This window comes from Rhinolophus sinicus, linkage group LG12 (assembly GCF_036562045.2).
Source record: "Rhinolophus sinicus isolate RSC01 linkage group LG12, ASM3656204v1, whole genome shotgun sequence".
Lineage (NCBI taxonomy): Eukaryota > Metazoa > Chordata > Mammalia > Chiroptera > Rhinolophidae > Rhinolophus > Rhinolophus sinicus.
Genome location: NC_133761.1, coordinates 50,136,599 through 50,163,465, shown reverse-complemented (window position 1 = coordinate 50,163,465; position 26,867 = coordinate 50,136,599). Strand labels below are relative to the sequence as shown.

Below are 26,867 nucleotides of genomic sequence, written 5' to 3'. Positions count from 1 at the left end.
GGTGTCGCTGGGTGCACAGTGACACTGAAGTAGTGACTAATGAGTTGACTTCAGACTGGACGAATATCTTGGTGTCGAGCTGAAGGACTCTGCCCCTTCACCACCTTGCTGGTGACTGAGGGTGACTGTAGAGAATACATGCTAATCAGGTTAGAAGATAACGGAGCTGAGATAGCACTGCGTCAAATAACAGAATTGAGATTCATAAAGGCCTCTGTAGGTTGGACTAAAACTGACAAAGTGACTTCTAATAATGAAAAAGAAAGACCTGAGTAGATTATTTTAAATCTATGCATGTATAGAATGAGGAGATTTGATTTTAAAGTATTTCATGCTGAAAAATGACATGAGTTTAGTTGATTGCAAATTCAAGGTGATTACCTGAGAAAAGAGAAATGCAGAGTTACAGAAAAGGAAATAATCTCCCCCAATGTGTTGCTTTGTATTGGTCAGAGGAGTCTGGGGTGTTTGGTCAAACTTGAGCTTGTCAGAGGAGTGTTACCAGGGGTGGGGTCCTGGAGAGTCATATGATGAATAGGAAAATTCTGGCTTACTGTCGTCCTCTGAGAAGCCTCCCAAGTGCGGGTGAGGGGCCTCTTATAACTGTTCCCACAGTGGCCCGCACTTGTCTCTCTTTGCCCCTGATGTGTTGTAATCGCCAGCACTCTCTCCCTAGCCTCCAAGTTCTGCCAGGGTAGGGGCTGCACCTTTCTTACTTATCATTGTGTATTCAATGCCTGGCTTTATAAACATTTCTAGAATGAATGAAAGCCATGAAGGTAGAACTGCATTTTATGTGTAGTTGCAGGTACTCATTACTTATTACTCAGTAAACTTTGAATGATTCAGTTTGTGGCTACCCATCATCCCCCTTTCTTTGGTTGGTTTGTTTCATGAAATCAGCACTGATTGTTGGGGCCTTGCTTTATTATATGTCTTTATTTAATAAAGTTAGATTTCCTGCTTTTCTTGATTATTTGACATAAGACCTAATCTTAGCTGACACATAAGCCCTGAGTGTGTTTGACATGCAGTCTTTCCCTGTGATTTTCTCGAAGGCAAGGTGAACCCTACCCAGTGTGAAGCGATGACCATGGTTGCAGCCCAAGTCATGGGGAATCACGTCGCTGTCACCGTCGGAGGCAGCAATGGACATTTTGAGTTGAATGTTTTCAAGCCAATGATGGTAAGCTTTACATTTAATTTTTCATGTTTTTGACTGAAGGCTAATTGTCTTGGATTTTGTATTTCATAAAGGTTTCCATAGATTGCACATTAGGTACTTAGATGATATAAGTAGCAGTTGGAAGTCAAGCGTATATTAATGTTAGAGGATTAATCCTGGATATTTAATTAGGTGACTTTTAGTACATGTAATTTGATGGTTTGCTTTTCTTAATAGGAAGAAAAATTCTGGAAGGTAAGGTACAGGTTTCTTCCTTGTCCCTCACCAGTGGGAGTACCAGTGGCTAGAAATAAGTTCATGCCTCCTCAGTTTATTAAAAACAAACAAACAAAAATACCCTGCCTCAGTCCTGTCCCTCATGCTGCTTCTTCTTCCCTCCAAATTCAGTCTTCTAAAACGTGTAACCCACACACTCACTTTAATTCACAGCACAGGTACTACAGTCCGGCGTCAGCCCTACTTGTACTTAAATTGTTCTCGCAGTTGCTTGTGACCTCAGTCCAACAGACATGCCGCAGCTCTCTAACATCTGACCTTGACTCTTCCCTTCTTGAAACCCTCTTTGCCCTTGGTTTCTTCAGCACTTTTTCTCCAGTTTTCTTCCCTTTCTCTTTCAGACTTTCATTGGTTTTACCTCTTCCACATAACTTGAAACGATTATTATGTCCACTAAAACTGTTCTTTTTCCTTCATCTTTATGAAGCTAGAACAAGATGGCATCATCTTTCATCCATTTTTCCAGATTCAGATAATGGAGTTGTCATCATTAAGAGTCCTTTATTTGTGTAAAATGTTATTTCTAAAATATATCAGAGGCTTATTTCCAGTTTGTATTTGGTGTAAAGTCTGATTTTAATTTGATGATAATATGCAAATGACAAAATTAAGTATATTCATTCAGTATATTCATCAAGTATTTATTGAGTACTAGTCTATATCAGGCACTGTATGGGTTGCTAGTAATAGAACAATGGATAAGAGAGATTTTTTTGCCCTTATGGAATGTACATTCTGGTGGAAAATAGGAAGAAGACAGGCCAAAGCAGAACTCAGACCTATAAGCTTTTGCTTTCAGGTCACATTCCAAAAATCAATACCAGCTGCCTGGCAAATATAGGTGCATAACAATAAAATGTCTTGCTAATTTTTAAAACAAAAAATCAGTTTTGTCTATAATAGAAAATAAATCAAGATAGTTAACGTTTGACATCAAATGAATGAATCTTGAAGTCCTGTGACTTCTACTGGAGCCCATTGTTGGGAACATAGTTTTCAGATGTTGGGGTTTTAGACCAAAAGAGATTAGATGTGGATACCGTGTTTCCCTGAAAATAAGACCTAGCCGGACAATCAGCACTAATGCGTCTTTTGGAGTAAAACTTAATATAAGACCTGGTCTTATAGTAAAATAAGACCGGGTCTATAATAATATAATGTAATGTAATGTAATATAATATATGTAATATTAATTTTTGCTCCAAAAGACACATTAGACCTGATTGTCCGACTAGGTCTTATTTTCAGGGAAACAGGATGTATAACTTAATATATATTGGAAATCTTACCAAAAAAGAAAGAAAATGCTAAAAGAAACTGATTTTATACTGTTTGTAAATATTGTGTGAGAGGTTAATTTAAATTGTCCATGGAATATTTGTTTTGTTAAACATAAAAAATGTGGTGATTGTTAAGAGCTGGGAAGCCCCGACTTCACTGATTTACTCAAACACATGCTGAGCTTTCTAACTGCATCTTTGCTCCTCTTCCTCCTGCACGGAAGATTCTTTCTCCATCTCTGGCTAAATCCTCTCCATGAGATCCTCTCCATCTTTACCAATTCTTTCAACTGGGATGAATTTCTCTTTCTCTGTACTCTCTAACATTTTATACCTGTGCTGTGTAATATCACCTACTATCCTGTATTTTAGTTATATGTACTTACTATTTATTCCTTTTTGCCTCTTAGATTTCTGTGCCCTCAAATGATTACAATATTTGTTTTGCCTTAAAGCTATAGGAGTGCTGTGTGTGTATTGAATTATATATTCACTTATGAACCTGCAAATAATACTGTATGTTACTGGAAAAAAGACAGTTAAGCTTAATAAGTCTCTCTCTCTCTCTCTCTCTCTCTCTCTCTCTCTCTCTCTTTCTTAGATTAAAAACGTGTTGCACTCAGCCCGACTGCTGGGGGATGCGTCGGTTTCTTTCACTGAGAACTGCGTGGTGGGAATCCAGGCCAACACAGAAAGGATCAACAAGCTAATGAATGAGTCTCTAATGTTGGTGACAGCCCTTAATCCTCATATAGGTAAGGGTTTAAGGAATAATAACGTACATTTGAATACAAAAGAACAAAGCTGCAAATTTTAAAGAGAATACTGGATCAGTGTTTGTAGACAACAGTTTCTTTTCAGTAAAATTTTATAAAGTATTTGAAATTGTGTTGTAAGACATTATATATAAATTTTATGGTGTCATGGTTCTTTCAGAAACTTAGGCTTCATTTTGTTTGAAGTGTGGTAAATTCAGACTTATTTAATCTTAGTGGAATTCAGATGCTTTATATTCATTCTGTAGACACTGGGGAAGAGCCTCTCAGTTGGTGATCACTAGGTGGCGCTGGCTGCTTAGCAACATGGAATGAATTCTTTTTCTACCTTCTCTAGATGCTCGGCTATGCTTCGTTTTTATTCTGCTCAATTAAGAAATGGAAAGTTTCCAATTAAAAGAAAAAGGGTTATGTATTCATTGCTTACAGGCAAAAGGGAGAAATGCAAATATGTGTCTAAAACCATAGCTTTTGTATTGCAAGCCTTTTCCAGAATCATAAATATTTAATTTTGTAGATTCAAATGTACAGACTTAGATTGTACACTGATCACAGTGATTCCCATTGAACTGTTTGACTCGTAGGTTTTGCGTCATCATTGCGTTGTGTTATGATGTGTTCAAAGCTTTTTCCCACCTTCTCCTACGGCTGAGCTGAGATTATTAACATATTCTTTGATTCTGTATTTTAGAACAAGTTATGCAGTCATTTGGCCTGTTATGGTTACTGCTTCAATGCATTCTTCTATAATCCTGAAATTTCAGGGCTGATTTTCTATAATTAGCTTCACATCAAGCCAGTAATTTTAGTCTTATAAAGTTAGAGCTCATTTAACTGCTTCTGGAAGCTCTGAGCCCAGTGTGATATCTGTTCTTTGGTGTGGTATTGAGATTGGTAATGATATTTTGATCCTTTTAAAATTATTGCACCTCAGCATTCAACTGGAGAGATACTCAGGGGAACTCAAAGGCTCATGTGAGAAATGTTTTATTGCATCTCTCCTTCAGAACTTGTTCCAAAACACTGAAATTAGAGGTACTCCTAAAGCTGAATGAGTGATAAGTCTTCCTTGGAATCAATCACTGTGAGGTAAAGACCATACAAGGATAGCAAGCAAGCCACACCTCACTGGTGCCCGCACGAGCCTCACAGCCACACTGTGGAGTCTCTTTGTGCTCGTTATGTAACAGGCCGATTGGTAATGGTGTTTTGTGAGACTCGAAGAAGAGAACTGAAAGTGGTCAGCATAATGCTTAGACTTTAATGTCATTATTACCATAAAAGTACAGGGTATCTAATATTGACCCCAAAGGTTTACCGTGAGAATTCTTTCTCAGAGCGATCTGATCGGTAGGTGTTTAGCTTTCACAAATTCAGGTAGCTAGTAAAATTAACTACGCCTGTAATTTGTTGTATAGATGGTTAGTAATTGCGTACTGACACTTACTGCCTTGTGTGGTTGATGAGCAGATGCCTCAGCAGGCTTCTTCTCTTTGGTCATAATCCTCTCACCTTGTTTTTTTTTTTTTTTCTCCTTTATTGGTTTCATTTTCATTTTTTCTTTTCTTTCTTAGTTTGGCCTTTTCACTTTTGAAAAATTACATTAAGTCACTGTGGAACTGTCGTGCCCCTACTTTCATTCCTTTTAAAAGCAAGTAACTGCTGTAAACAGGACACCTGTGATCTGTTATACATATTTTTGTATATAGTTAAGCCAAAACTTCCCCACTGTATCCTGAATGTCTGGGAAGAGGCCAGGTGTGGAATGCGGAGCAGAGAAGTGCTGCTGGGAGCCGCCCTGAAGGCGTCTCCTGAGCCCTGGCTGCTTCTGTGACAGTGGCCTCCAGCCTGCTCAGTCCTCACCCAGCAGCGCTATAGCACCTGGCTCGTCAGTGCTTTGTTAGAAAGATAATTATTTTCAGTTAAACATGTTTGAAACACCACTTTTATACTGCTCTGATGTATACTGTTATGTCTTGGTGCACTATATTTTTCCCTGTGAAAATATCTGAGTTATTGGGCAATTTCAATTTAGGAACAAATCTCTTGTAGAAATTGAGGTATGTTTATCCGTATTACATAAGAAAGGTAAAGGTTTAATTCTATAGAAGAAATGACAACTATTAAGGTAATCACTGTTAAATATTTTTAAGGTTAAAAAATGTTACTTAAGAGATGAGTAGCATCAATAGTAACTAAATAATAATGGTTAGGTTTTGCTTTAGAAAACCAAATTTCACTACTAACTGCTATATTGCCTTTTTATTTTTTCTTCAGGGTATGACAAGGCAGCAAAGATTGCTAAGACAGCACACAAAAATGGATCAACCTTAAAGGCAACTGCCATTGAACTCGGCTACCTCACAGCAGAGCAGTTTGATGAGTGGGTGAAGCCTAAGGACATGCTGGGTCCAAAGTGAATTTAAAAAGTCTAAAGTAAAATAATTAAATCGTATAAAATAAAAAAGAAAATAGACTCTTTTCTTATGTAAACTGACTTGTGTATTATAGTTGAGTCTCTCATTTGTGTGTGTGTGTGTTTATCACTTTGTATGTTTTATAAAAAAGCCATATCGATTTTTAAAAATTTAATTTTATTATTACTTTCAGGTGTACAAAACAGCATAATAATTAGACATTTACATCCCTCATAAAGTGATAACCTCAACAAGTCGACTACCCCTCTGACACTGTAGGCAGCTATTACAATACCTTTGACTATATTCCCTATACTGTATTTTACATCATAGCTGACATTCAATATTATTTTATATTAGCTTCAGGTGTACAGCTCAGTGGTTAGGCATTTATATAATCTATGAAGTGATTCCCTTGATAAGTCCAATACCCATCTGATACCCTATAGAGTCTTTACATTATTGGTTATATTTCCCATACTGTAATTCACATCCTCGTGACGGTATTGTGACTACACATTTGTATTTTCTAATCCCTTCACCTCTTTACTTATCCCCCAACCCCCCCTCATCTAGCAACTATCAGGTTGTTCTCTGTATCTATTACCCTATTTCTGTTTTGTTTGCTTGTTTATTCTGTTCTTTAGATTCCACATATAAGTGAGATCATACGGTATTTGTCTTTCTCAGTCTGACTTATTTCACTCAGCATAATACCCTCTAGGTCCATCCATGTTGTTGCAAATCGTAAGATTCCATTTTTTTTATGGCTGAATAATACTCCATTGTATAAATGTACCACAGTTTCTTTATCCAATTGTATATTAATGGGCATTTTGGTTTCCATGTCTTGGCTATTGTGAATAGCACTGCAGTGAACATAGGGGTGCATATATTTTTTCAAATTAGTGTTTTGGATTTCTTTGGATAAATAGGAGTGGAATTGCTGGGTCATAAGGTAGCTCCATTTTTAATTTTTTGAAGAAGCTCCCTACTGTTTTCCATAGTGGCTATACCAATTTGCAATCCCACCACCAGTGTATGAGGGATCCCTTTTCTTCATCTCACCAGCACTTGTTGTTTGTTGATGTATTTATGACAGCCATTCTACCAGGAGTGAGGTGGTATCTCATTGTGGTTTTTATTTGCATTTCTCTGATGATTAGTGGTGAGCATCTTTTCATATGTCTATTGGCCACGTGTATGTTCTCTTTGGAGAAATAGCTATTCCTGTCCTCTGCCCATTTTTCAATTGGATTGTTTGGTTTTTTGGTGTTGAATTGTATGAGTCCTTTATAAATTTTGGATATTAACCCCTTATCAGATGTATCATTGGCAACTATCTTCCCCAGTTCAGTAGGATGTCTTTTTGTTTTGTTGACGGTTTCCTTTGCTGTGAAAAAACTTTTTAGTTTGATGTAGTCCCATTTATTTATTTTTTATTTTGTTTCCCTTGCCCCAGGAGATAGATCAGTGAAAATATTACTAAGGGTAATGTCTGAGAGTTTACTTCCTGTATTTTCTTCTAAGAGTTTTATGGCTTGGGGTCTTACATTTAAGTCTAGACACCAAGAGTGCCCCTGGCAATGCAGCTCTAGGTGGGCTGGTTTCCAGGTAGCTAAGGGATATGTTTGGTGGTTTTTACAAAGTCAGTGCAGTCTCAGCCCCTGCACTGGTGCCGGGCCTATGAACACACCCTCCAAAAAGACCCCAAGAACACCAAGTCCAGCCACTGCTCGTCTCAGGCCCACAAGTTCCTGAGAGCTGCCCAAGAGATGCTGTGGCACAGGTGTTGGGTTAGTGCTCACCAGGCTGTGTGCCCACTGCAAACAGGCTTCCACAGCCTGTGGGACGGGGCCAGCAGCGCAGCATTCAGGAGTCTCCTGGGTGATGTCGCACCAGCTATGCGGGGAGCCGGGTTCCATGCCATCACCAAGGCAGTGCATATGCACAGATTCCACGAGACCAATGCAGTCCCAGATTTGGCCCTTTGGTGAGATCTTAACACTGAAAAGATGGCACCCTCTTTTAGTCTCCACATAGGGACAACAATGGCTCCTGTCCCTCCTGCTCCTGCGCCAAAGCCACACCACTCAGTCCTTCCCCGCCTGTCCCTGGACTTCCGGAGCTGCTACCCTCCACCAGAGACCAGGTAAGTGCCCACAAATGAGTACGTCCACGTGTGGGCTCTATGAGAGGGTGTCTGGGTTTCCAGCTGACCTTTGCCCCACCGGGAAGGGCAAAGTCCTCGCTGGATGCTGTCGGGGCTCCTCTTCCCGGCACAGGCCCCTGGCCTGGGGAGCAGGGCTTGGGGCTGGGACTCCTCCCTGTTCAAAGGGGACCTCTGCCACCGAGGTGTCCTTCTCAGTGTTCAACCACTATCGATGGTTTTGAGGTTAGCTTGTTTCACATGTCTGCCCCTCCTACCAGTCTTGACATGGCCTCTTCTTTATATCCTTAGTTATAGGGGTTCTGTTCAACTAGGCTTCAGATGATTCTGGAGATTGATTGTTTTACAATTTATTTGAATATTGGTGTGATCCTGGGATGCAGTAGGTAGGCCTAGTGTTAACCTAATCCTGCCATCTTGGACTTCTCTCCAGCCATATTGATTTTTAAAGAGTTCTACTTTTTTTGGTTAGTGGTGTTTTTAAAAAATTCCCCTAGTACTGAAAAAGTACTTGTCATCTCATCCTCAGACATCTTTTATTTTCCTGCCATTTGGGAGCATAAGCGAACCAAGCATTTGCCCTTCTGAGCGTGGATGTGAGTATGTGTATACGTGTCCATGCGTGGGCATGTGCATGTGTATGATAGATTTTAAAATTTGAGAAATGCAGTGGTACATCAGTTTCCGAATGTCTCTGTTGACAAACATTTTGGTTTATGAATGCCGTAAGTTTTATGGCATTATGGTATCATTAAATAGTAAAATGCATGCTAAATTTGCAGTTTTAGGGGTTGATTTTAAAGGTCTGGAACAGATTAATCAATTTTGCATTACTTTCTATGGGAAAACCATGCCTCAGTTTTCGAACGTTTCAGAACTTGAACGTCTTCCGGAATTACATTCGAAAACAGAGATACCACTGTATGTGCTAATTATAGACACACGCACACCCTCCTTGCCTTATTTAAATTGTCTTGGAAAGACGGTGAGTCAAGAATTATAGGACATGGCTTAGCAAGGATCAGGGAAGGAGGCTCTCGCGTGAAAGAGGGAAGGGTGCCATGGGAGTGAGTCTTGCTCATTCTGTCTCTGCTCCAGTGCCAGTATTTTCCAGCAGTAATTTAATTGAAATAACCTTGGGGTTTTGAATCAGTCCTCACGAGATCCAAGCTAGGCTGATCTAAAGGCCTTATTTAAAATAGATCTAACCTCAATTCCATAGGGAGTTGGAACACACAGCCACACCTTGGAGCTATGGCAGGTTCAGTTCCAGACCACCTTAATGTAAGCAAGTATCGCCATAAAGCAAGTTGTGATCTTGCTGGTGGAAGGTCCTACCTTCAGTTTGTAAAATATGCAACACGTGAAGCTCAATAAAGTGAAGCGCAGTGAAACAAGGTGTATCCTCCCCCTTCCACATATGTAATAACAGCATCATGAAGAGAGGATTCCCACCAGCTAAAGCATCTCATCCATAAGTAGGGCTCTAGCACGTATATTTTGAAAAAAGGATAGGTATCCATGATATTTATTATTGGAAAATTAGTCATATTAACACCAAATCCCCTGTGATATCGAGAAGGTAGCACGTATAGCATTTAAAAACATAATTAAAAGTCTTTATATAGTATTATATCTCAGTTTAAAAAGTTCTAGAAACATTGTGATGAAAATGTGTTCTTATAACTGATCTCTTAAGCCTGAGTGGGCACCTTTTATTTATTTATTTATTTATTTATTTATTTATTTATTTTTTACTGTTAAAAAGGGGTTCAGTCCTTTTTTATGGAACTGTAGAGCCTATAGTGTCTACTTTTCAACCCATGCAATATTGTTTTTGCTAGTGTTTTCCACATGGTGATGATGTGATGCTTATGCAATTTACTTTAAAACCAAGCATGCTTTCCCTTAGCCTGTTTTATTTTCTAAAAATTCTTTATTGCAAAAATATCATAAAACAATTCAATAGCTTATCAGTGCCTGGAACTCAACAACCTACTGGCAACTGTTCTGTAGTGTAGCTGTGGAACTTAATGAGGTTGGCTGTTTTGCCTTAGCAGACATCCTCAGTCTAAACAGGCTGTCATTTGAGCGCTCAACTAGAGACAACTATTTCTGTAAAAAACATAGCAGGAGTCCCAGTTCCCAGCCTCAGCCTGTACTGCTGTCTACTATATCCTAGCATAGGTAAGCCATCGTTGAATCCTCTTACCCGACAGTCATCTTTGTGTGATGGTAGTAAAGTTAGTCTTTGTACATTGAGAGCAATTTTGTCTCCCAGGGGACATTGATCCCTGCCTAGAGACATGCTTGGCTATGCTAACTGGGGAAGGGGTGCTACTGGCATCTAATGGAGGCCAGAGATGCTGCTGAACATCTTATAATGCACAGGACAGCTTCCAACAACAAAGAATTTTCCAGCTCAAGATGTCAATAGTGCCGAGACTGAGAAACAAACTCAAAAGGTATTCACTCTGGAAATGCTCACCAGTTAGTTAGGCTTTACTACTTGCTTGAGTATATGTGTGCCCTGGAATTGCAGTGGCTTTATTGATGGATACCATGAGGTGCCTTAGCGGTGAGCATGAGCAGGAAAGTGTTAATGAAACATTAACCAACCACAATGCTCATGACTTAGAGTGACCTACTCCCAGCAATGTGTCCAAAGGTTTGTGACTGGTAAACACGATGAGAGTCAAGGACTTGCAAATATGTCAGGTAAACATGTTTAGGATGGAGACAGAAACAATCCATTCATCCTGGTGAGCAAACACGAAGAATGACAAGGGGCCTTTTTGAACAAACAGATTTCAGAAAAGGAACATCATTAGACTGATGAACTGGTAAGTCTGGAATTACCCCCAACTTGACGCACAGAAGCAGCAGCGAAGTTGATGGAAAGCCATGGGCCACATTTATTCATTAAACTGGTTGGTTGATGGAAAAAATACATTCACAAAAACTTATGATGATATTTCATACTCAAACATTTTTAAAATCATGCTTTGAATACGGCAATATTATATCTGTTTCTCTTGCTCTTCAACCATCCGTTTGTTCTATTGCTAAAGCAGCAAGAAATTTTAGACAAATTGAATATTTTCAAAAAAATGTATGATAAAGATAAGATTAAAGCTGGTAAACTGAAATGAATCAGTTGGTTTTTTAAAGCAGATTAATTAGATTGACCATTTAGCAACTGGCTTTTGAGCAACTGACCTAGAGCTGCTTCTAATGCGATCTGGGAAGGAGAGAGAAGCTGCTGGCTGTTGTCCACCATTTGTGATGTCAAGAAGCAGAGCACTGAGATCACAGAACACCATGTGAAGCCAGGAAGATGAGCCCATTCTGTTGGTTCATCCTGGAAACACCTGCTGACACTTCACCCTGCTCTTCAGGGCTTTTCTCCGAAGACTAACTGTGGGTGCCCAGGCATAGGCCAGGATGCTACGATGAGTACCGAAGGAGTGCTTTCTATCCCATCTGCTGTCTTTGCATTCAAACATATCCATTCATAAGCCTATGGAACCTGAGAATAAGAAGCCCTCTCTCCCTAGACTTAAGGGATGGGACAGAATGAAATATGTTTCCTGTATCAAATATTACATTCTCACAGATGAGCTGCCTCTTTAAGAACCTGTGGTCAAGTGTGCTTGTTTGTGCTTAAGTCAGATGAGACAGGAATCTGGAGTTCTTGATGAAAGCTACATGGTTTCATCAGTAACTCAGGACTATTCATCTTATCAAGACATTTAAACAGAGGTGAGATTTGAAGCTGTAAAAGAGATGGCCAAGGAAGAGGCAGAAGGAAAATGAGAGAGAACCACTGAAGGAGACAGACACGGTTATGGAAGTCAAATTGGAGTGGCTCGTACTCTGGACACTAGGGAGGAGAATGAGAAAGCTGGTAGACCCAGTGGCATTAAATTCCACCTGTACTTCCTGCAAGTCAAACATTTTACACCACTATTTTATGTCTATAAGCCCATTTCCTTACCTTTAAAATGGAGCTATTGATACATAGTTCATATTTATATTCTTAAATTCATATGTGTGTATAACGTACCCAGCACAATGCCTGCCTCAATTAGCTTTCTCACTTTCATTCCCTGAAGATAAGATAATGGGCAGAATTGCCAATTACTGAATAGATTTTAAAAAGATGAGACAGGTAAATTTGGATTAGGCCATTTTTTTCCTTCAAGAAGAATGTTAAGCCATATAATGTATCATCCAACTAGAACACTTTGTAGAATGGAAGGAGGTGCTAAAATAATTAAAATTGTATAATTTTAAAAAATTTTATTGACCAAAAAATTGTTTTTATCATCTCAGTGGACCTATATATAGTGCTACACAAAAGATAATTTCAAAAATAGAATTTTTTCCAAAATAATAAAATATATGTATGAGTATGTGTGTGTACATTAAAAAGCAAAAATTTAAGAACTCCATTGATTATCTGAACATTAAAAATAACAGGAGCAGAACAATTACTCTTGGTACATAGTCACATAATTTGATCAGTTTCTTATTATCTAATACAGCATCACTTGTATTTTTCTAAAGAATGTGTTTTTTTCCTAATAGGGTTTTTTTTTCAGTTTCAATTTTTCCATGAAATTGCTTATAATCTTCCTTAAAATTGTAAATGTGAAATTTTGACATTTTCAATTGATTCCTTGTAGAGTGTAATATTTTTAATTGAGCAATTAGTTTCTCTACAGCTGCTGATGTACCTGATAAGCTCAGAGCAAATTCTACTAAATGGAAGTTACTTTCAACACTAGTTTTCTTTGTGTGTGTTCACATGTGTGAATATGTTAAACCAGTATTCTGTTCTTTTGCCTTTGCTCAGACTAACTTAATTTGACAAATTTTTTTAAGAACCTTTTTAGATAAGTTGTTTTAAATTATGATTTGTTTGCTATATTTAGATGCTGAAAAACTGTAGGATTTCTCAATTCCTTTTATTCCAATACAAAATAAAAATTTGCTCAATTATGAGTAGAAACATCATCAAAAGATTTTTCTCAAAAGTTGAGATATTCCAAATTAAATCATGCAGATTTGAACTCTGGTCAATTAATTTGCTTAGTTATTCTCTTGTTTTTGTTGGGAGACATTTCAATGTCTTCTTGTTTACAAGCTTTGTTTTCCATCATAATTCAAGTTACAAAGTTAAACAACCTGAAGGTTGTTGGTGTTTCATTAATCAAATATCTTGAGCAAAGATTTCCCACTGTATTTGTTTCCTGTGGCAACTGTAATAAATTACTGCAAATTTGGTGGCTTAGAACACTGAAATTTATTCTCATAGTTCTGGAGGCTAAAAGTCTGAAGTTTGTTTCACTGGATCAGCATCAAAGTGTCTGCAGAGCCATGCCCCCTCCAGAGACTCTAGGGGAGAAAGAAGGATTCCTTGCCTCTTTCAGCCATAGGCCAAGGACGCATAACACCAATCTTTGATCCCAAGGTCACATTGCCTTTTCCTCCTCACCCTGTGTCAAATTTCCCTCTGGTTCTCATAACAAAAAGATTCGTGTGACTTCATCTAGAGTCCACCTGGATAATCTAGGACAAGTGACCATCTCAAGATACTTAATCACATCTGCAAAGTCCAAAATTGTTTGCCATATTAAGTAATTCTATGGGTTTGGACAAATGTATAATGACATGTATTGTGGCTTCACCTTTTGTATGGACTCAAGAAAATTTGCAAGCAGAAACAAATTAAATTCATTGAGTAGAATATTCATGGGACCTAAATAAAAAAGCCACGCTCCACAGAGTGATATGTAAATGCATTTTTCTGCAGCTGCATATTTTAAACTGTCATCTTCAAGCACTGTCTCAAAGCAACTTAGCTTTTGAAATAGTTGCTGAAGTTTCTTCAGCATATTTGTGTCTTCTGGTTTTCACATGGTGAGTGATACTCCCAGATGTAGATGTGGATAAACATTTTGAGCAAGTTGCATGTTCATTTTTAACTTCTTTGATAAATGAAAGTCAGTACTTAATTTTTTTTTAAATTAAAAATTCACGTTTTGGATTTATTACTTCTAAAGAGGCTTATTTAAAAAAATAATTTAAAGCAGTTTCCAAACAACAATTTACATATACTTGTAGATGTATGCCACACAACAAACTTCAAAACCGGTGTGGCAAGAGCGCTCAAATATTTACCATAGTCTTTTCTATAGCAACATTACTCAACCTCTATTTTATGCACATGCGTAATATAGGCCTGTATTAATTCCCTATTGCTGCTGTAACAAATTATTAGTGACTTAAAACCGTAATTTTTCTCCTATAATTTTGAAGGTCAGAAGTTGAAATCAGTCTCATTTGTCTTCAGGGCCTGTTCCTTCTAGAGGGTCCAGGGGAGATCACTGCCTTATAAAGAGTCTTTCAGGGTTAGGATCCTGCAGGCCTCTGGTCAACACATTTTCGTCAACTGATCAATATGTAACCTTGTTTTTCTTTGTGTTTTAAAATGCCTTATTTAATGTATATCATTGATGCATTAACAGTGAACTCATGGCAACAGCATTATAACTCATCCCTAAACGAAGGTCGTCTAACACGTACTTTCTCCGCATAGCATGGGGAAGCCTTACAATTAGGAACGCTAGAGAGCACTGCAGCTCCATGCTTGGGGCCATTTTAAACAGCAAAGTCATCAACAAAAGGCACAAAAATGAGAAAAATGTGGCACTCACTAGACCACTCATTCGACAAGGATACTTGTTTTCAGGATGAGAGCTAAAACAAGAACGCAGAGCGTGCCTTATTTGACAAGGAATCCTAGTTTTTCCTCATCTGTATGTGTCCAAAAATTACTGCAAAAAGACCCTGAAGATTGATTTTGGGCTTACAAATACATTTTAGTGAGTAGGTGAATTAGCAAATATGGAATCCATAAATAATGATGATTGGCTGTGTTACAACCCTGTTCCATAAAAGTTGTACAATTTTTTACAACCAGTAGCAGCTGTGTGACGGTAGTCTTTCAGCAAACAGTGAGCTTTGTCATTTCAAATAATTGCTTAACTAACAGGTTTTTGTTTTCTTTTAAGATATCTCATTGTTTTAGTTTGAATTTCTGTTATTACTACTGTAGTTCATTTTTTTATACATTTATTAGTCATTTGTCTTCTATAAATTTCTGTTTCTAAATTTTATTGGCCATTTGATTTGATTTAATGTAAGTATTTCCCCCACTTTTTGTTTGTTTGTTTGTTTGTTGCCTTATAGCTGAATTTGCAGAAAGCTTGACGTGCAGGGGTTTTGCGTTTTTTATGGAATTCTCAAATCTATCAACTTTTCCCTTGGGCTCTTCAAGATATTTGAAAATAAACGAAAGAGACAAGGCTATTGTTTGAGAGACAGGGAAAGTCCAGGGAAGTTTTATTTCAATTTATATTTACATCTTCCTTCTCTCCTTCCCTCTTTTCCTCCCCTCATCCCTCCCTCCCTTTCCTTCTTTTCTTCCTCTCTTCTTCCTTCCTCCCATTTCAAAAGATGCTAAAACTTTTTATTGACAGAGAAATCAATTTGCAAAGAGGCCAAAGATACAAGAGAAAGAGAGTTGGATGGAGTCGTGTCCCAGAATAAACAAGAATGAATGTCCTGGATGGATTAAATGTGGCAGAAATAGAACACAGTTTACATTTGAAACTGGGGGTGCTGAAGTAAGAGCAATTAAGTGACCTAAGGAAAGGCATATTATTCTTTTCTAGAGTTTCTGTTCTTGAGCAGACCTGGTTGGTTGTGCTCAACAAATTCTTCAGAAGTTGAAGGCTGGAGGCATCGTTGGGATTATAATCAAGGACTCTCTTGTTAGACCACATTTTATTAAAAAATCAGCTTAATTGAGGTGTAACACATTTTGAGGGGGAAACAACAATGAGCTTTTGTTTCCTTGAGTACCATGCATTACCAGGTACATATTTGAAAGAGCATTTTATTGAGTGAAGCAATGCAATCGATGGGTACATCTTTAGCCTAGTGAAATGAACAGTCTTGATTTCAACTGTTATCCACTGACATTTTATTTAGAAACAAAGAATAAAAGGAAAAAGCTGCTATGTAGTCTGTGCCAGTTCAACAGTAGAAAGTTAAAGGCCTTTTTTTCCCCTAGAAGTCTAGCCTAACATATTTGGCAAATACATGGGCCACAACTCTGTCCTTCATATAAATTAGATTGCTTTTCGCCTGAATGGTTTTTAATCCCAACTATACGCATATTGAGTGTTGTTATGTCCTGGAAAATATCAAAATTTTTCTAAAGTATATGATGGGTATGTCTGCAAGAGAGTAAACTAAGAAAAATTAAATTCAAGGTCAGAATTTCTTATTTTTTCTTTGTCTTCTGACCCCCTTCACCCATTTCTCTCACCAGCTGCCATTTCTTTTCTCTGTATCTATGGCTTTTTCTTTTTGTCTTTCTCTGTCTGACTTATTTTACTTATCATTGTGAAGTTTAATAAACAGAAATCTCATTTAAATTGAAGTTGGAGGGCCGATAAGGGACGTTTTTGTGGGGGCTAAAAAAAATTATTACTTTTCATCCCACCTTCTAAATTCTTCTAGCTGAGCTAATCATCAAATTCACAGAGACAGATTAACAGGAGAAAATCAAAATTTTAATACATGCACACGGAGAATTCACATAGGTGTGAAAATTCCTAAGACAGGGAGGCAACTTTGAGTATATATGACATTTTGGACAAAGGAGAAAAGAGGAGAAACAGGGTATTAGATTTCAGAAGTGAGAATGGGCGATTGACAGGTACTTGAGATAGGGTGGGACATACATGGCAGGAACATTCTTGTTGGACAACTCAGATACAATGGGACACAGTGGGTGGGTATCTAGCTAATAGGAACCTGCCTCTTATTTCCCATACTTAATTCAAATTAGGCTATTGCAGCATTCTAAGATTTCCTTCCTGAAGCAGGTTTCTCTGTCTCAATCTCTTGCCCAGGAAAAAAGGCAGGGTCAAAGGATTTTTCTGAGTCTTTATTAATGAGCAGCTTAAAATGATTACCCCAAAAGGCAGCTTCAGGGTTCTCTTCACTCTCATGCCCCACCACTCAGTCAATTACCACAAACAGGAAAATGGCTATTTTTCATCTCCCACAGGAAGATGTTTTTCTACTCTACTATACAGGAAGGAGGAGGATCTCATCTGGCAGCCATCCAGCCAATGAAAGACTGTTACAACTCAGCAAATCAAAAGCCACTACATGTGGAACCCCCAGTTTCCTCCAATGGACTCTTTGTTTACAATAGCCCCTATGAAATCCCTCTTTCCTCTAACAAAAAAGTTCCTCTCCTTTGTTCTCTGGACTTGGGCAAGGCTCACATTAGCTCTGCAGTCAGGATATTGTTCCCGATTTTTAACCACCACATGCAGGTGTGGGACCAGCCTGTTTCCTGTCTCCGCCCCTTACTACCGGTCTTGAGATGGCTGCTTCTGTAGTTCCTTAGTTGTGAGACTTCTGTTCAGCTAGACTTCAGGTGACTCTCAATGATGGTTGTCCTGTAGTTTAGTTGTAATTTTTATGTGGTTGTGAGAGGAGGCAAGCACAGCTTTTACCTACTCTGCCATGTTGATTGGAAATCATATCACTTTTGTTATTTTAAATTCTCTAGTAAGTTTTCCTTTATTTCCTTGAAGTCTTAAAGGACTTTGATTATTAAGGGATAAAATTTTGTTGCCATTTTATCTTGATGATCAAACATTTTCAAAAGTATTTATTTCTATTACTTTCTGATGAGTATAGTAAAATTATGGTTAATTGGAATTTTGTGATATTTTCACCAAATAAAAAGCCTCCCCCTCACACACTTGGCATGTATTATCTGCTGGTATTATGATTTCAACTTAAGCAATATTTAATTTTATATTTTCATAATTGTTAGATGTAATTTTGTTGATGTTCCTCACTATCCATTTCAATACTCCCCAATCATAAATGAACATGTATTCCAAAAAATCATACTAATTTGATAGTTACAAGAACTAAAACACAATAAATATATCACATATTATTTTTTCATTCTATATAACTCTCCTTGGCATAGGATATTAATAGTAAAACCTGAGCTGAAAACCAGGATATTTGTGTCTAGGTTGCTTTGGTTAAATCATGGAACTTTTCTATTTCTCATATTTTGGACTGAAGAATTGAATGAAAATCTTCCCATTGTCTAACTTCAGTTTATTTTTTTCTTCAGCTATTTGACCAGCATTCTACTGATTCGGTGAGTACCCACTATTTTTATTTTACTTTATTCTATTAAGCTTTTTATTTTGAACTATTTTAGACTTACAGAAAAGTTGGAAAAATAGTACCAAAAGCGTTTTTACGTCTTTCACCCTGCTTCCCCTAATGTTACCATCTTACATAACCACAGCACAATGATCAAGAACAGGACGTGAACATTGATTCAACATTATTAACTATAGCTTTTTTCTCAAATTTCACCAATTTCTCTGCTAGTATTACCCTTTCTATGTTCCAGAATTCTCTCTGGTGTCCCACATTGCGTTTAGTTCTGAATTGTCTTTAGTCTCTTCCAGTCTGTAACAGTTTCTCAGTCCTTTGTTATCTTTTATGATCTTCACTTTTGAAGTGTTTCTCAGTTTGGATTGTTATAATATTTTTCCATCATTGGAATAACGTTACGCTTTTTTGACAAGAATAGCACAGAAATGACGTGGTGTTCTTCTCCGTGCTCCATATCAAGAGGTTCATTATGTCTGTATTTTATCACCTGTGATGTTTGCCTGGCACACTTTGTTAAGCTGGTGCCTGCCAGGTTTCTCTACTGTAAAATTACTCTCTCTCCCTTCGTAGCTAATATGTATCTTGGGGAGAAAATACCATTTCTCTTGAAACTGTCACCCACTAATTTTTGCATTTGTGGGTGGATCTTGTTTGCAACAAGTATTGTGGTACTTGCTTAATGGTCATTCTCTGTGTTTTTTTTCTCTCATATATAATGGGAATTCTGTGAGGAAGAGCTGTTTCTTCTCTGAATTTATTTGCTTATTTTATTTATTTATAACAGTATAGAATTATGAATATTTATTTTATTCTGTGTGTTAAAATCCAATACTATTATCATTTATTTTTAAAATTCAGTTTGCTCTAAATTTGGTCATTTAGGTTGACTCCTGTGTTCTTTTGACAAGGCTTCGTTTTTTAATTTTATTTTAGTGTTTTCTTACTTTTCTGGAACCACATTATGTTTTTCATTTTGGATCCACATGCAGCAAACATTTCTATAATGAAATAAGACTGATCCTATTAGAGTAAAGTGCTAACTTTGAAGTAGAAAACTGATCAGTTAATGTGACAGGTAATTATCTATTCCGTGAATTAGTTCACTTCCATCTTACAAGCCGTACAATTGTAAAACGTGAGTTGCCTGCACCTCGCTGAGGCCAGAGTCAGTCACATAATATTGTTGAATAAATTAATATTGTCAAATACCACCCATAAGTAAAAAATAATAAACTGAAATTACATCTGACTTATGGAATTGTATATATATTGTGTGTGTCCAAATGAACCTAAGAATATGCATATTCAGAATATTGTAGGGGGCTTAAGGGACTTGATGGTTGGTTGAAAGGCACGACCCCTAGGTTGCAGTAGCACACGTGAGCTTTATTAGGTGACACTCTGACAGGTTTGCATGAGGGGAAAGTGCCTCAAAACATGAGACCTTCCAGAATCTCAGGTTTAGGAGCCACGGCTCAGAAGGGGAGGAAGACAAGGGAACTCCACGGAAAGAGGGGAATCAGAGAGGGCACTGATGTGTCAACGTGGAGCTACTCAGCAACACAGCGGGAATCTTTGAGTCAGAGAGCTCCAAAGGGCAGCAACAGCTTGGGATCTTTATGGTCCAGAGCTTAGCTTATCTATTGCTAGATGTAGGACACACTTTTATGGGGTACACAAAACAGGCAAGCTCTAAGTGACCCCAAATCTGCTTTTTTGAACTATCTATGTTTAAAACATTTGGATTGTAAAAATTTGAGTTTGGCACTGACAGACATTTCAATAGGTTTTTGCTTGCAGTGAAGAAATAAACAACCTAGGGACCAATACACAGAAGCCATCTTTGGCTTATTTGTATAAAGAACATAAAGTAGTACCATGCTTTTCTCACGCTATTTCAATTCTCAGTGCCACCAATGTAAGGAATAATTGTTGAAGGTCACGTAGAGGGCTAAGCAACTTGTCAATCAGCTGACATGAGAAGAAGATGAGTAATGGATGACTGATTTGGACCCAGAGATAAAGTACAAGACAGAAAAAGACCAGTTGGAATCAACCCCAAAGCCATATTGACACTTTGGGGGAAGAAATAGAAATAGAGTGAAATAATACATATAAAAAAGTAATGAAGTGAAGAAAATAATTAATGAGATGAAGAACTAAGTGGGTACTAGCTGGATGACTCTAGCCAGTATATTTTATGCAATCAAAATGATATGCTATCAGCATGGGCCATTGCAGTAGTAATAATTTTAACACTGCATTGCAGCTCTATCTCTCCAGTGGCATCCAATGAGAAGCTGAAGGTAGCATACAATTCCTGATTATCTACTCATTGCATATCCAAGGGGAGCTTGGGAAGAATCTAGAGTGGAACCTATGGTGAAGTGGACAATACTGGACTTGGAGTCCAAAGTCCTCCCCAGACACTGACACGACTACTTGCTCACCGTGAGACCCTAAGTAGAGGACTTAACTGGCTAGCCACTTCCCTTTGCAAAATGGGAGTAGAACTTTCTAACTCATATGGTTGTTGTGTGTGCTGGAATAAATCCCAGAACATAAATGCTACCAAGGGTGACTTTCTAAAAATTGTCTGTAGTTCATGTGGTAACAGAGTAGGTGGTCACCGTACTGGATGTGATTCAAAAGTCATGGAAACAGTCACTCTACAATGGTGACATAAAGACACAGTACATTATAATGCTTCATGAGACAGAGACCATTTTGTCTACCTCTGAATATCCAACATGTTACACATCACATGGCACATAGTAAGTACTCCATAAATATTGGCCAATCATATCAAGACATTCAAACCACTTCTTTGAGAAAACTTTTATTTTAAGAAATAATCCCTGATAAATGCAAATGTTATCTAGGAAATCATTAATGTGTTGGCTTATGGTAATTGATCAAATTAGCTTTAGTCCCATAGTGTTATCCTAGGGGAATGGGACATAGTTTTGATGAAAGGAGGTCAAGAGCATGGGATATTGTTGACGAAGGAAAGCAGAGCTATGGTGTCGGGGCAGGCAATTGCTGAGCAGCCTGTAGGGGAGCCAGAGGAGGTTAAATGCATTGGAAGAGGAACATTCAGAAGTAGGAGAAGGTTTATGAACTGGCCACTTAAAGCAAATATGGAGAACTTCCCAGGGATGAGTTCTGTGTCTATACAACTTTTAATGTGGTTTAAGTCTCTATCATGCTGTGGATAAGATATTATGAAATTAATCATATCTTGAGCATGGTTACTATTTCCTGGAGGTGCAGTTGGAAAGCGATAGACATCCATTTTTGTGGGTCCAACAAGCCAGTTAGCTCTGTAGGATAGACCTCAGACGGCCAATATGCACAGAAAAGCATGAGAAAAGGAGGATGGAAGAAAGGGGAGAAGAAGTGACAGGCACATGGATTCAGTAAAGCAGGAAAAAATAAGGGAGGGAAAGGAAAGAAAAAAAAAAGAGAGACACTAACAATGCCGAGAGCTCCACGCCATTAGTTACCTGAGCTGTGTGAAAGCTCTACTCAGCGCTTTCTTCGCAACGGCCCGAGACCTTAGATAACTTCTTTTTTCCTATCATTTCACTCACAATCTCAACTACAATTGCCTTTGAGAGGTATTCATCTGCTTCTCAAATGTTGTTTGTACAGAAAGAAGTCTTTAGAATCTGAATGCTATTGTGTGTCTCAGCCACCAAAAAGAACATTTGGGGAGAATAATTGGGCAAATTGAGGGTATGAACCCCAGAAGAAACCATGTGTTTGACAAGAAAAATTGGTTGGCCAATGTTATGGTTTTTATGAGTAATCGTGATGATTCTTTAAGTAATTATAATTTGTTCTGTACTCTGTCACAGTTGTTTGGAGTTGTGGCTTTTATCAGTGAATAAAGTTATTTAGTCGTCCTTATTTTTAGGAAGAGATTCACAGCATTGGATTATTTCAAATGCCAATGATGTTAAATTTCTTGAATATTTTCCCTTTCTAGTGCCTGATGAGTCACTGGGCTATCATTCTGTCTCAGGAACATTATGGTGACACCAGTCTTAGTCACAATACCATTACTGTGGCAGGGGGTGGGGGCAGGATATGGGAAGACATCTACACAATGAGAAGAATCTGGTTTAATCCTAAAGTTGAAATGATTACCCACATTTTAAAAGTAAATTTATTTTAAAATAGATTTCCAAATTTCCCAATGCTCAGCTGCCCTGTTATTATGCTATCGTCAGATGTAAAAAAAAAAAAAAAAATCCCATGATGAATGGGATTCAGGAGGATTATTCTACAGAAAAACTAAGTCCAGTCATTGGGATGTAAACCTTAATGTGCCCTGTTATATAACAAAAGCATAACACTGGACCACATCTAAGGGTTACCTGTTTATTTCTCTTATTGAAATATGCAACTTATAGTAACAAGGCTCTTATAAACTTCCATACAGAAGAGATGGACACCAAATGTTGGTTGGTGAATAAAGCGTTTGCATACTGTTGAAAAATCTAACCAGAAGAGCTGTTTTCAAACATAATAAACAAATAGCTCAAATAGTTTTTCTCTAAGAATTAAAAGAGACAGCTTCCCTAGTTAAAACACATCAAAATATAACACAATATTGTGACTTTCATTTCTCAGTGGGATAATGAATTACAAGTAGAACATCAAGAAGTATGACTTTGTTTTTCACTACATCTTAGAACTGCAGTGGTTAAGGATTTGATAAGGACGAAGGACGATGACCTGAACGGTGAATGCTATAAACCCGTCTCCTTTGTTAATAAGCAAATTCAAACTCAAAGAAACTAGAGAGGAATATCTATGCTATTTAATAAACATTCTTCAACAATAAGTGTTTAACACTATGTCTTTGGCTCTTTATTAGGCCTGAGGTTTCAAAGATAAATAAGATAGTCTTAACTTAAAAATAGAGAATTTCTCACAGCCTCATGGGAGACAAACACAGTGATGGGAAAATATCTCTAGCAAATAGCTTGGCACACATGGAGCACGAGGGCAGAAGGGAGCAGAAGAGGGACTTGCCATAGCTGAGGATCAGGGCCTGCCATCATCTTCTTGAATTTCACTTAAAAAGAAAAAAAAAAAAAGATTAGAGAACCCTACTATAACTATGGACTTTGAGTGATAATGCTGGGTCAATGTAATTCATCAGTTATAGCAAGTGTATGACTCTAGTGAGGGGGGGGTCTTGATAGTGGGGGAGGCTATGCATGTGTAGGGAGGGGGACGTATGGGACATCTCTGTATCTTCCTCTTAATTTTGATGTGAACCTAAAACTATTCTAAAAAATAAAATCTATTTTTTAAAAAAGATTGAATAATAAAATACCTATGACAATTTGTTCTTTAACTTCCCTTCAAATACCTAAGTTTTAATTAATTAAACCCTCTTTATTATATCAAATAGAATTACTCATACATACATACCCATATATTTGACACACAACATTTTGATTCATGGACACTTGAAGGAGCCTTAGAAATAAATCATATGCCTTTAGTTTTATTTTATAACCAAGAAATATGTTTGAAAATAAACCTCACCTCATCCCTGACCTCCACTTACATGTACGGGTGTGGTGATGCGAAGGAGAAGGGTCTATGTAACTTATGGCTTCACTTCATCTACAAAATAGGAGATGCATCTTCCCATCCCCATATCTGTAGACTGGTTGAGTCAGATGTCTAGGTGAATATTACTTTGAGCTTTGAAATAATCTTAATCTTGGTATTATTTTGTTGAAACATTTTACTTTTAGGTGGATTAAGAAGTATGGCCTCTGTTCTTCAGGAATTGACTTACTTAGAATTTACTATTTCTTTATAATTAACACTTTAAGTTACTAAAGGGCTTTAGAAAAAAATAAGGACTCATAGACGCTCTATTAAAAATACCTTTAATCCTATTTTATATACATTGCATACAGGGAGATTAAAAAAGAACCCCAAATACAGGATATCTAGAAAGAACTGACCATTTAATCGTACAGTTCTGGCAATCAATTTTAATTGTTTGACTGAACCTGACAATTGCTTTGGCCTTTTGTCGATATAATACTGATACACTATAAGATGAGGCTTTCTACATGATTATTTGTATGCGTTTTGCTAAATTCTTTCTTTTTCTATGTGTAAATTGATTGTTTCATGAGCAAATATTATTTTTACTTGATTCTGAATATTAATCAATTAATAGTCAATCTTTGACTATTAATCAAAGTCGGAAGGAGGAAAATTATTTATCTTAGTGGTTAGTAATTTAACATTGTAAGAAGTTTTTTGGTGCTTGAAGAAAGTGTTATCTACACCAATGTATTTTACAGTGGAGAAAACTAAAATTCTTTTTTTTTTTTTACATAGAGTTTACTTTTACTTTTATTACTAATAAATATTTCTGATTCTGATGAAAGTTATTTACAATTTTTCTTGTCAAAACACATGGTTTCTTCTGGGGTTCATACCCTCAATTTGCCCAATTATTCTCCCCAAATGTTCTTTTTGGTGGCTGAGACACACAATAGCATTCAGATTCTAAAGATTTCTTTCTGTACAAACAACAATTGAGAAGCAGATGAATACCTCTCAAAGGCAATTGTAGTTGAGATTGTGAGTGAAATGATAGGAAAAAAGAAGTTATCTGAGGTCTCGGGCCGATGCGCAGAAAGCGCTGAGTAGAGCAGGAGCTCTGAAACACAGCTCAGGTAACTAATGGCGTGGAGCTCTCAGTGTTGTTAGTGTCTCTCTCTTTTTTTTTTCTTTCCTTTCCCTCCCTTATTTAATAGACAAATATAGACTACTCTCATTATAGAAGACTTACTATAGAATAAGCAACTAAAGCAGATGGTTGAAACTATGGGCATGGCACTGTGATGGGTTTTCATCAGAGAGTAAGAATAGAATATCCTACCTGGATGCGCTTCCAATTTATTTGGAAACACTGGGGAGATATAGATATTCTCTAGAATTGAATGCATCTTACATTAATGGCATTTTATAATTGGCAACCTTACTTTTCCTTATTGGTACATAAAGTTTATGATATCTTGAAAGTCAGTAAATATGGTAGCTGCTTCTTCGTAGGATCTTAGAAGAGGACTTCCTCTCCCAACTTACAGAGAACTATTCAAAGGTCTAGGAGACCAGGGCCCTGGTCTTGGCTCTGTCATTAACTAGGTGTTGATTTTGGCCATGTCCATTAATTTTTCTGATCCCTGTATAATGGCAGAGGTTAAACAATCCTTAAGGTTCCTGGTAGCTCAACATTTGGTAGAATAGGGAAGGGAAGGTGCCAGGGTACTACAAATAAAATTAAATTGCTTTTCCTTCTGTCCCTGTGAAGCACCTGGGCTGTTTCCAAATAGAAAATGCAGCTTAGTAATTGTAAGCAAGAAATATCCTAGCCAAGCTTAGGGAGGAAATATCGGCAGAATCGCAGGACTCGGGTATGCAATCACACATTTTATATATTTGGCACCACCTTGGACTTTCATATGAATAGAAATGAAAGGCTTTTTAGTTTTTGAAAATAAAATGTTTCAGATTTGATTTGCCTCTGAATTATACTTAGAAATAAGGGGGAACTAGCTCAATCTCTACGACACCCTCCAACTCTCCATCTGCCTTCCCCACTCCTTCGGCACTCCTACTCCACCAGCAGTACCAATGAGTATTGTTCCTATGGTCCCTTCTTCAGGTATGTCCACACAGCTCCAGTTTCTGCATACAAGTCTATACTCTGCAAACTACATTGGCCACCTAAAGTCACTTTAGATTGTAAACTCCATCCCTCCAAATATTACTCCCCAGCAAGCCTGTAAATAATACTCCGAACATCTTATCTTATATCACAAACCAGTAAACCTCCTTCAGAGTCGATTACGAAACCCTGGATTTTGTCTCCTGTAGTTGCGATTTGTGACCAAATTAACAAGTCCAGAAAGGCTGCTAATCTTCACTACTTACCTCTATGAGCATGCTATTAATGCGTAATTACATTATTTATTAATGATACTCATGGGTTTTGTTATGGTAATGAACTATTGTCCTTTCAAATTAACTCCACAAGGGCATCAGCCTTTAGTCTTAACCTAAATCTATTAATTAAATGGCCAGAATTATCCGTGTAAATCAACCATTTCAGCCACCACTGAAACCTAACAGCTGTCTATATGACACAGAACTGTTGATTACTTCATTGAGAATCTGTCTCCTGACAGTTCTGGGCAGAAATGAAGATGAGTAATATAATGAATAGGCATTAGAAGGGGGAATTTAGGGCAATTTAAATGAAATCATTTCTGTTTTGCAGAGTTTCCCATGTATGGTGTGATTGAAAAATTAATACAAGATTTTAAATACGAGGGATAGAAAGGCTACTATTTGCTTTCTTATCAGCACTTGAGAATAGATATGCAGATTGGCTTGTTTCTTTGAGTTATAATT

At 37.5% G+C, this 26,867-nt stretch overlaps 1 protein-coding gene across 1 annotated transcript in view; it reads left to right on the top strand.

Moving 5' to 3' along the window:
- The window catches only part of FH (fumarate hydratase), a 31,182-nt gene extending 25,167 nt beyond the window's left edge, over positions 1-6,015 (top strand). The window contains exons 8-10 of the mRNA XM_019746844.2: positions 1,059-1,186; positions 3,344-3,497; positions 5,796-6,015. Coding sequence (XP_019602403.1) covers positions 1,059-1,186; positions 3,344-3,497; positions 5,796-5,938 — 425 coding nt within the window. The 3' untranslated portion in view covers positions 5,939-6,015. The remainder of the gene's footprint in view (positions 1-1,058; positions 1,187-3,343; positions 3,498-5,795) is intronic.
- Positions 6,016-26,867: the final 20,852 nt, after the last annotated feature.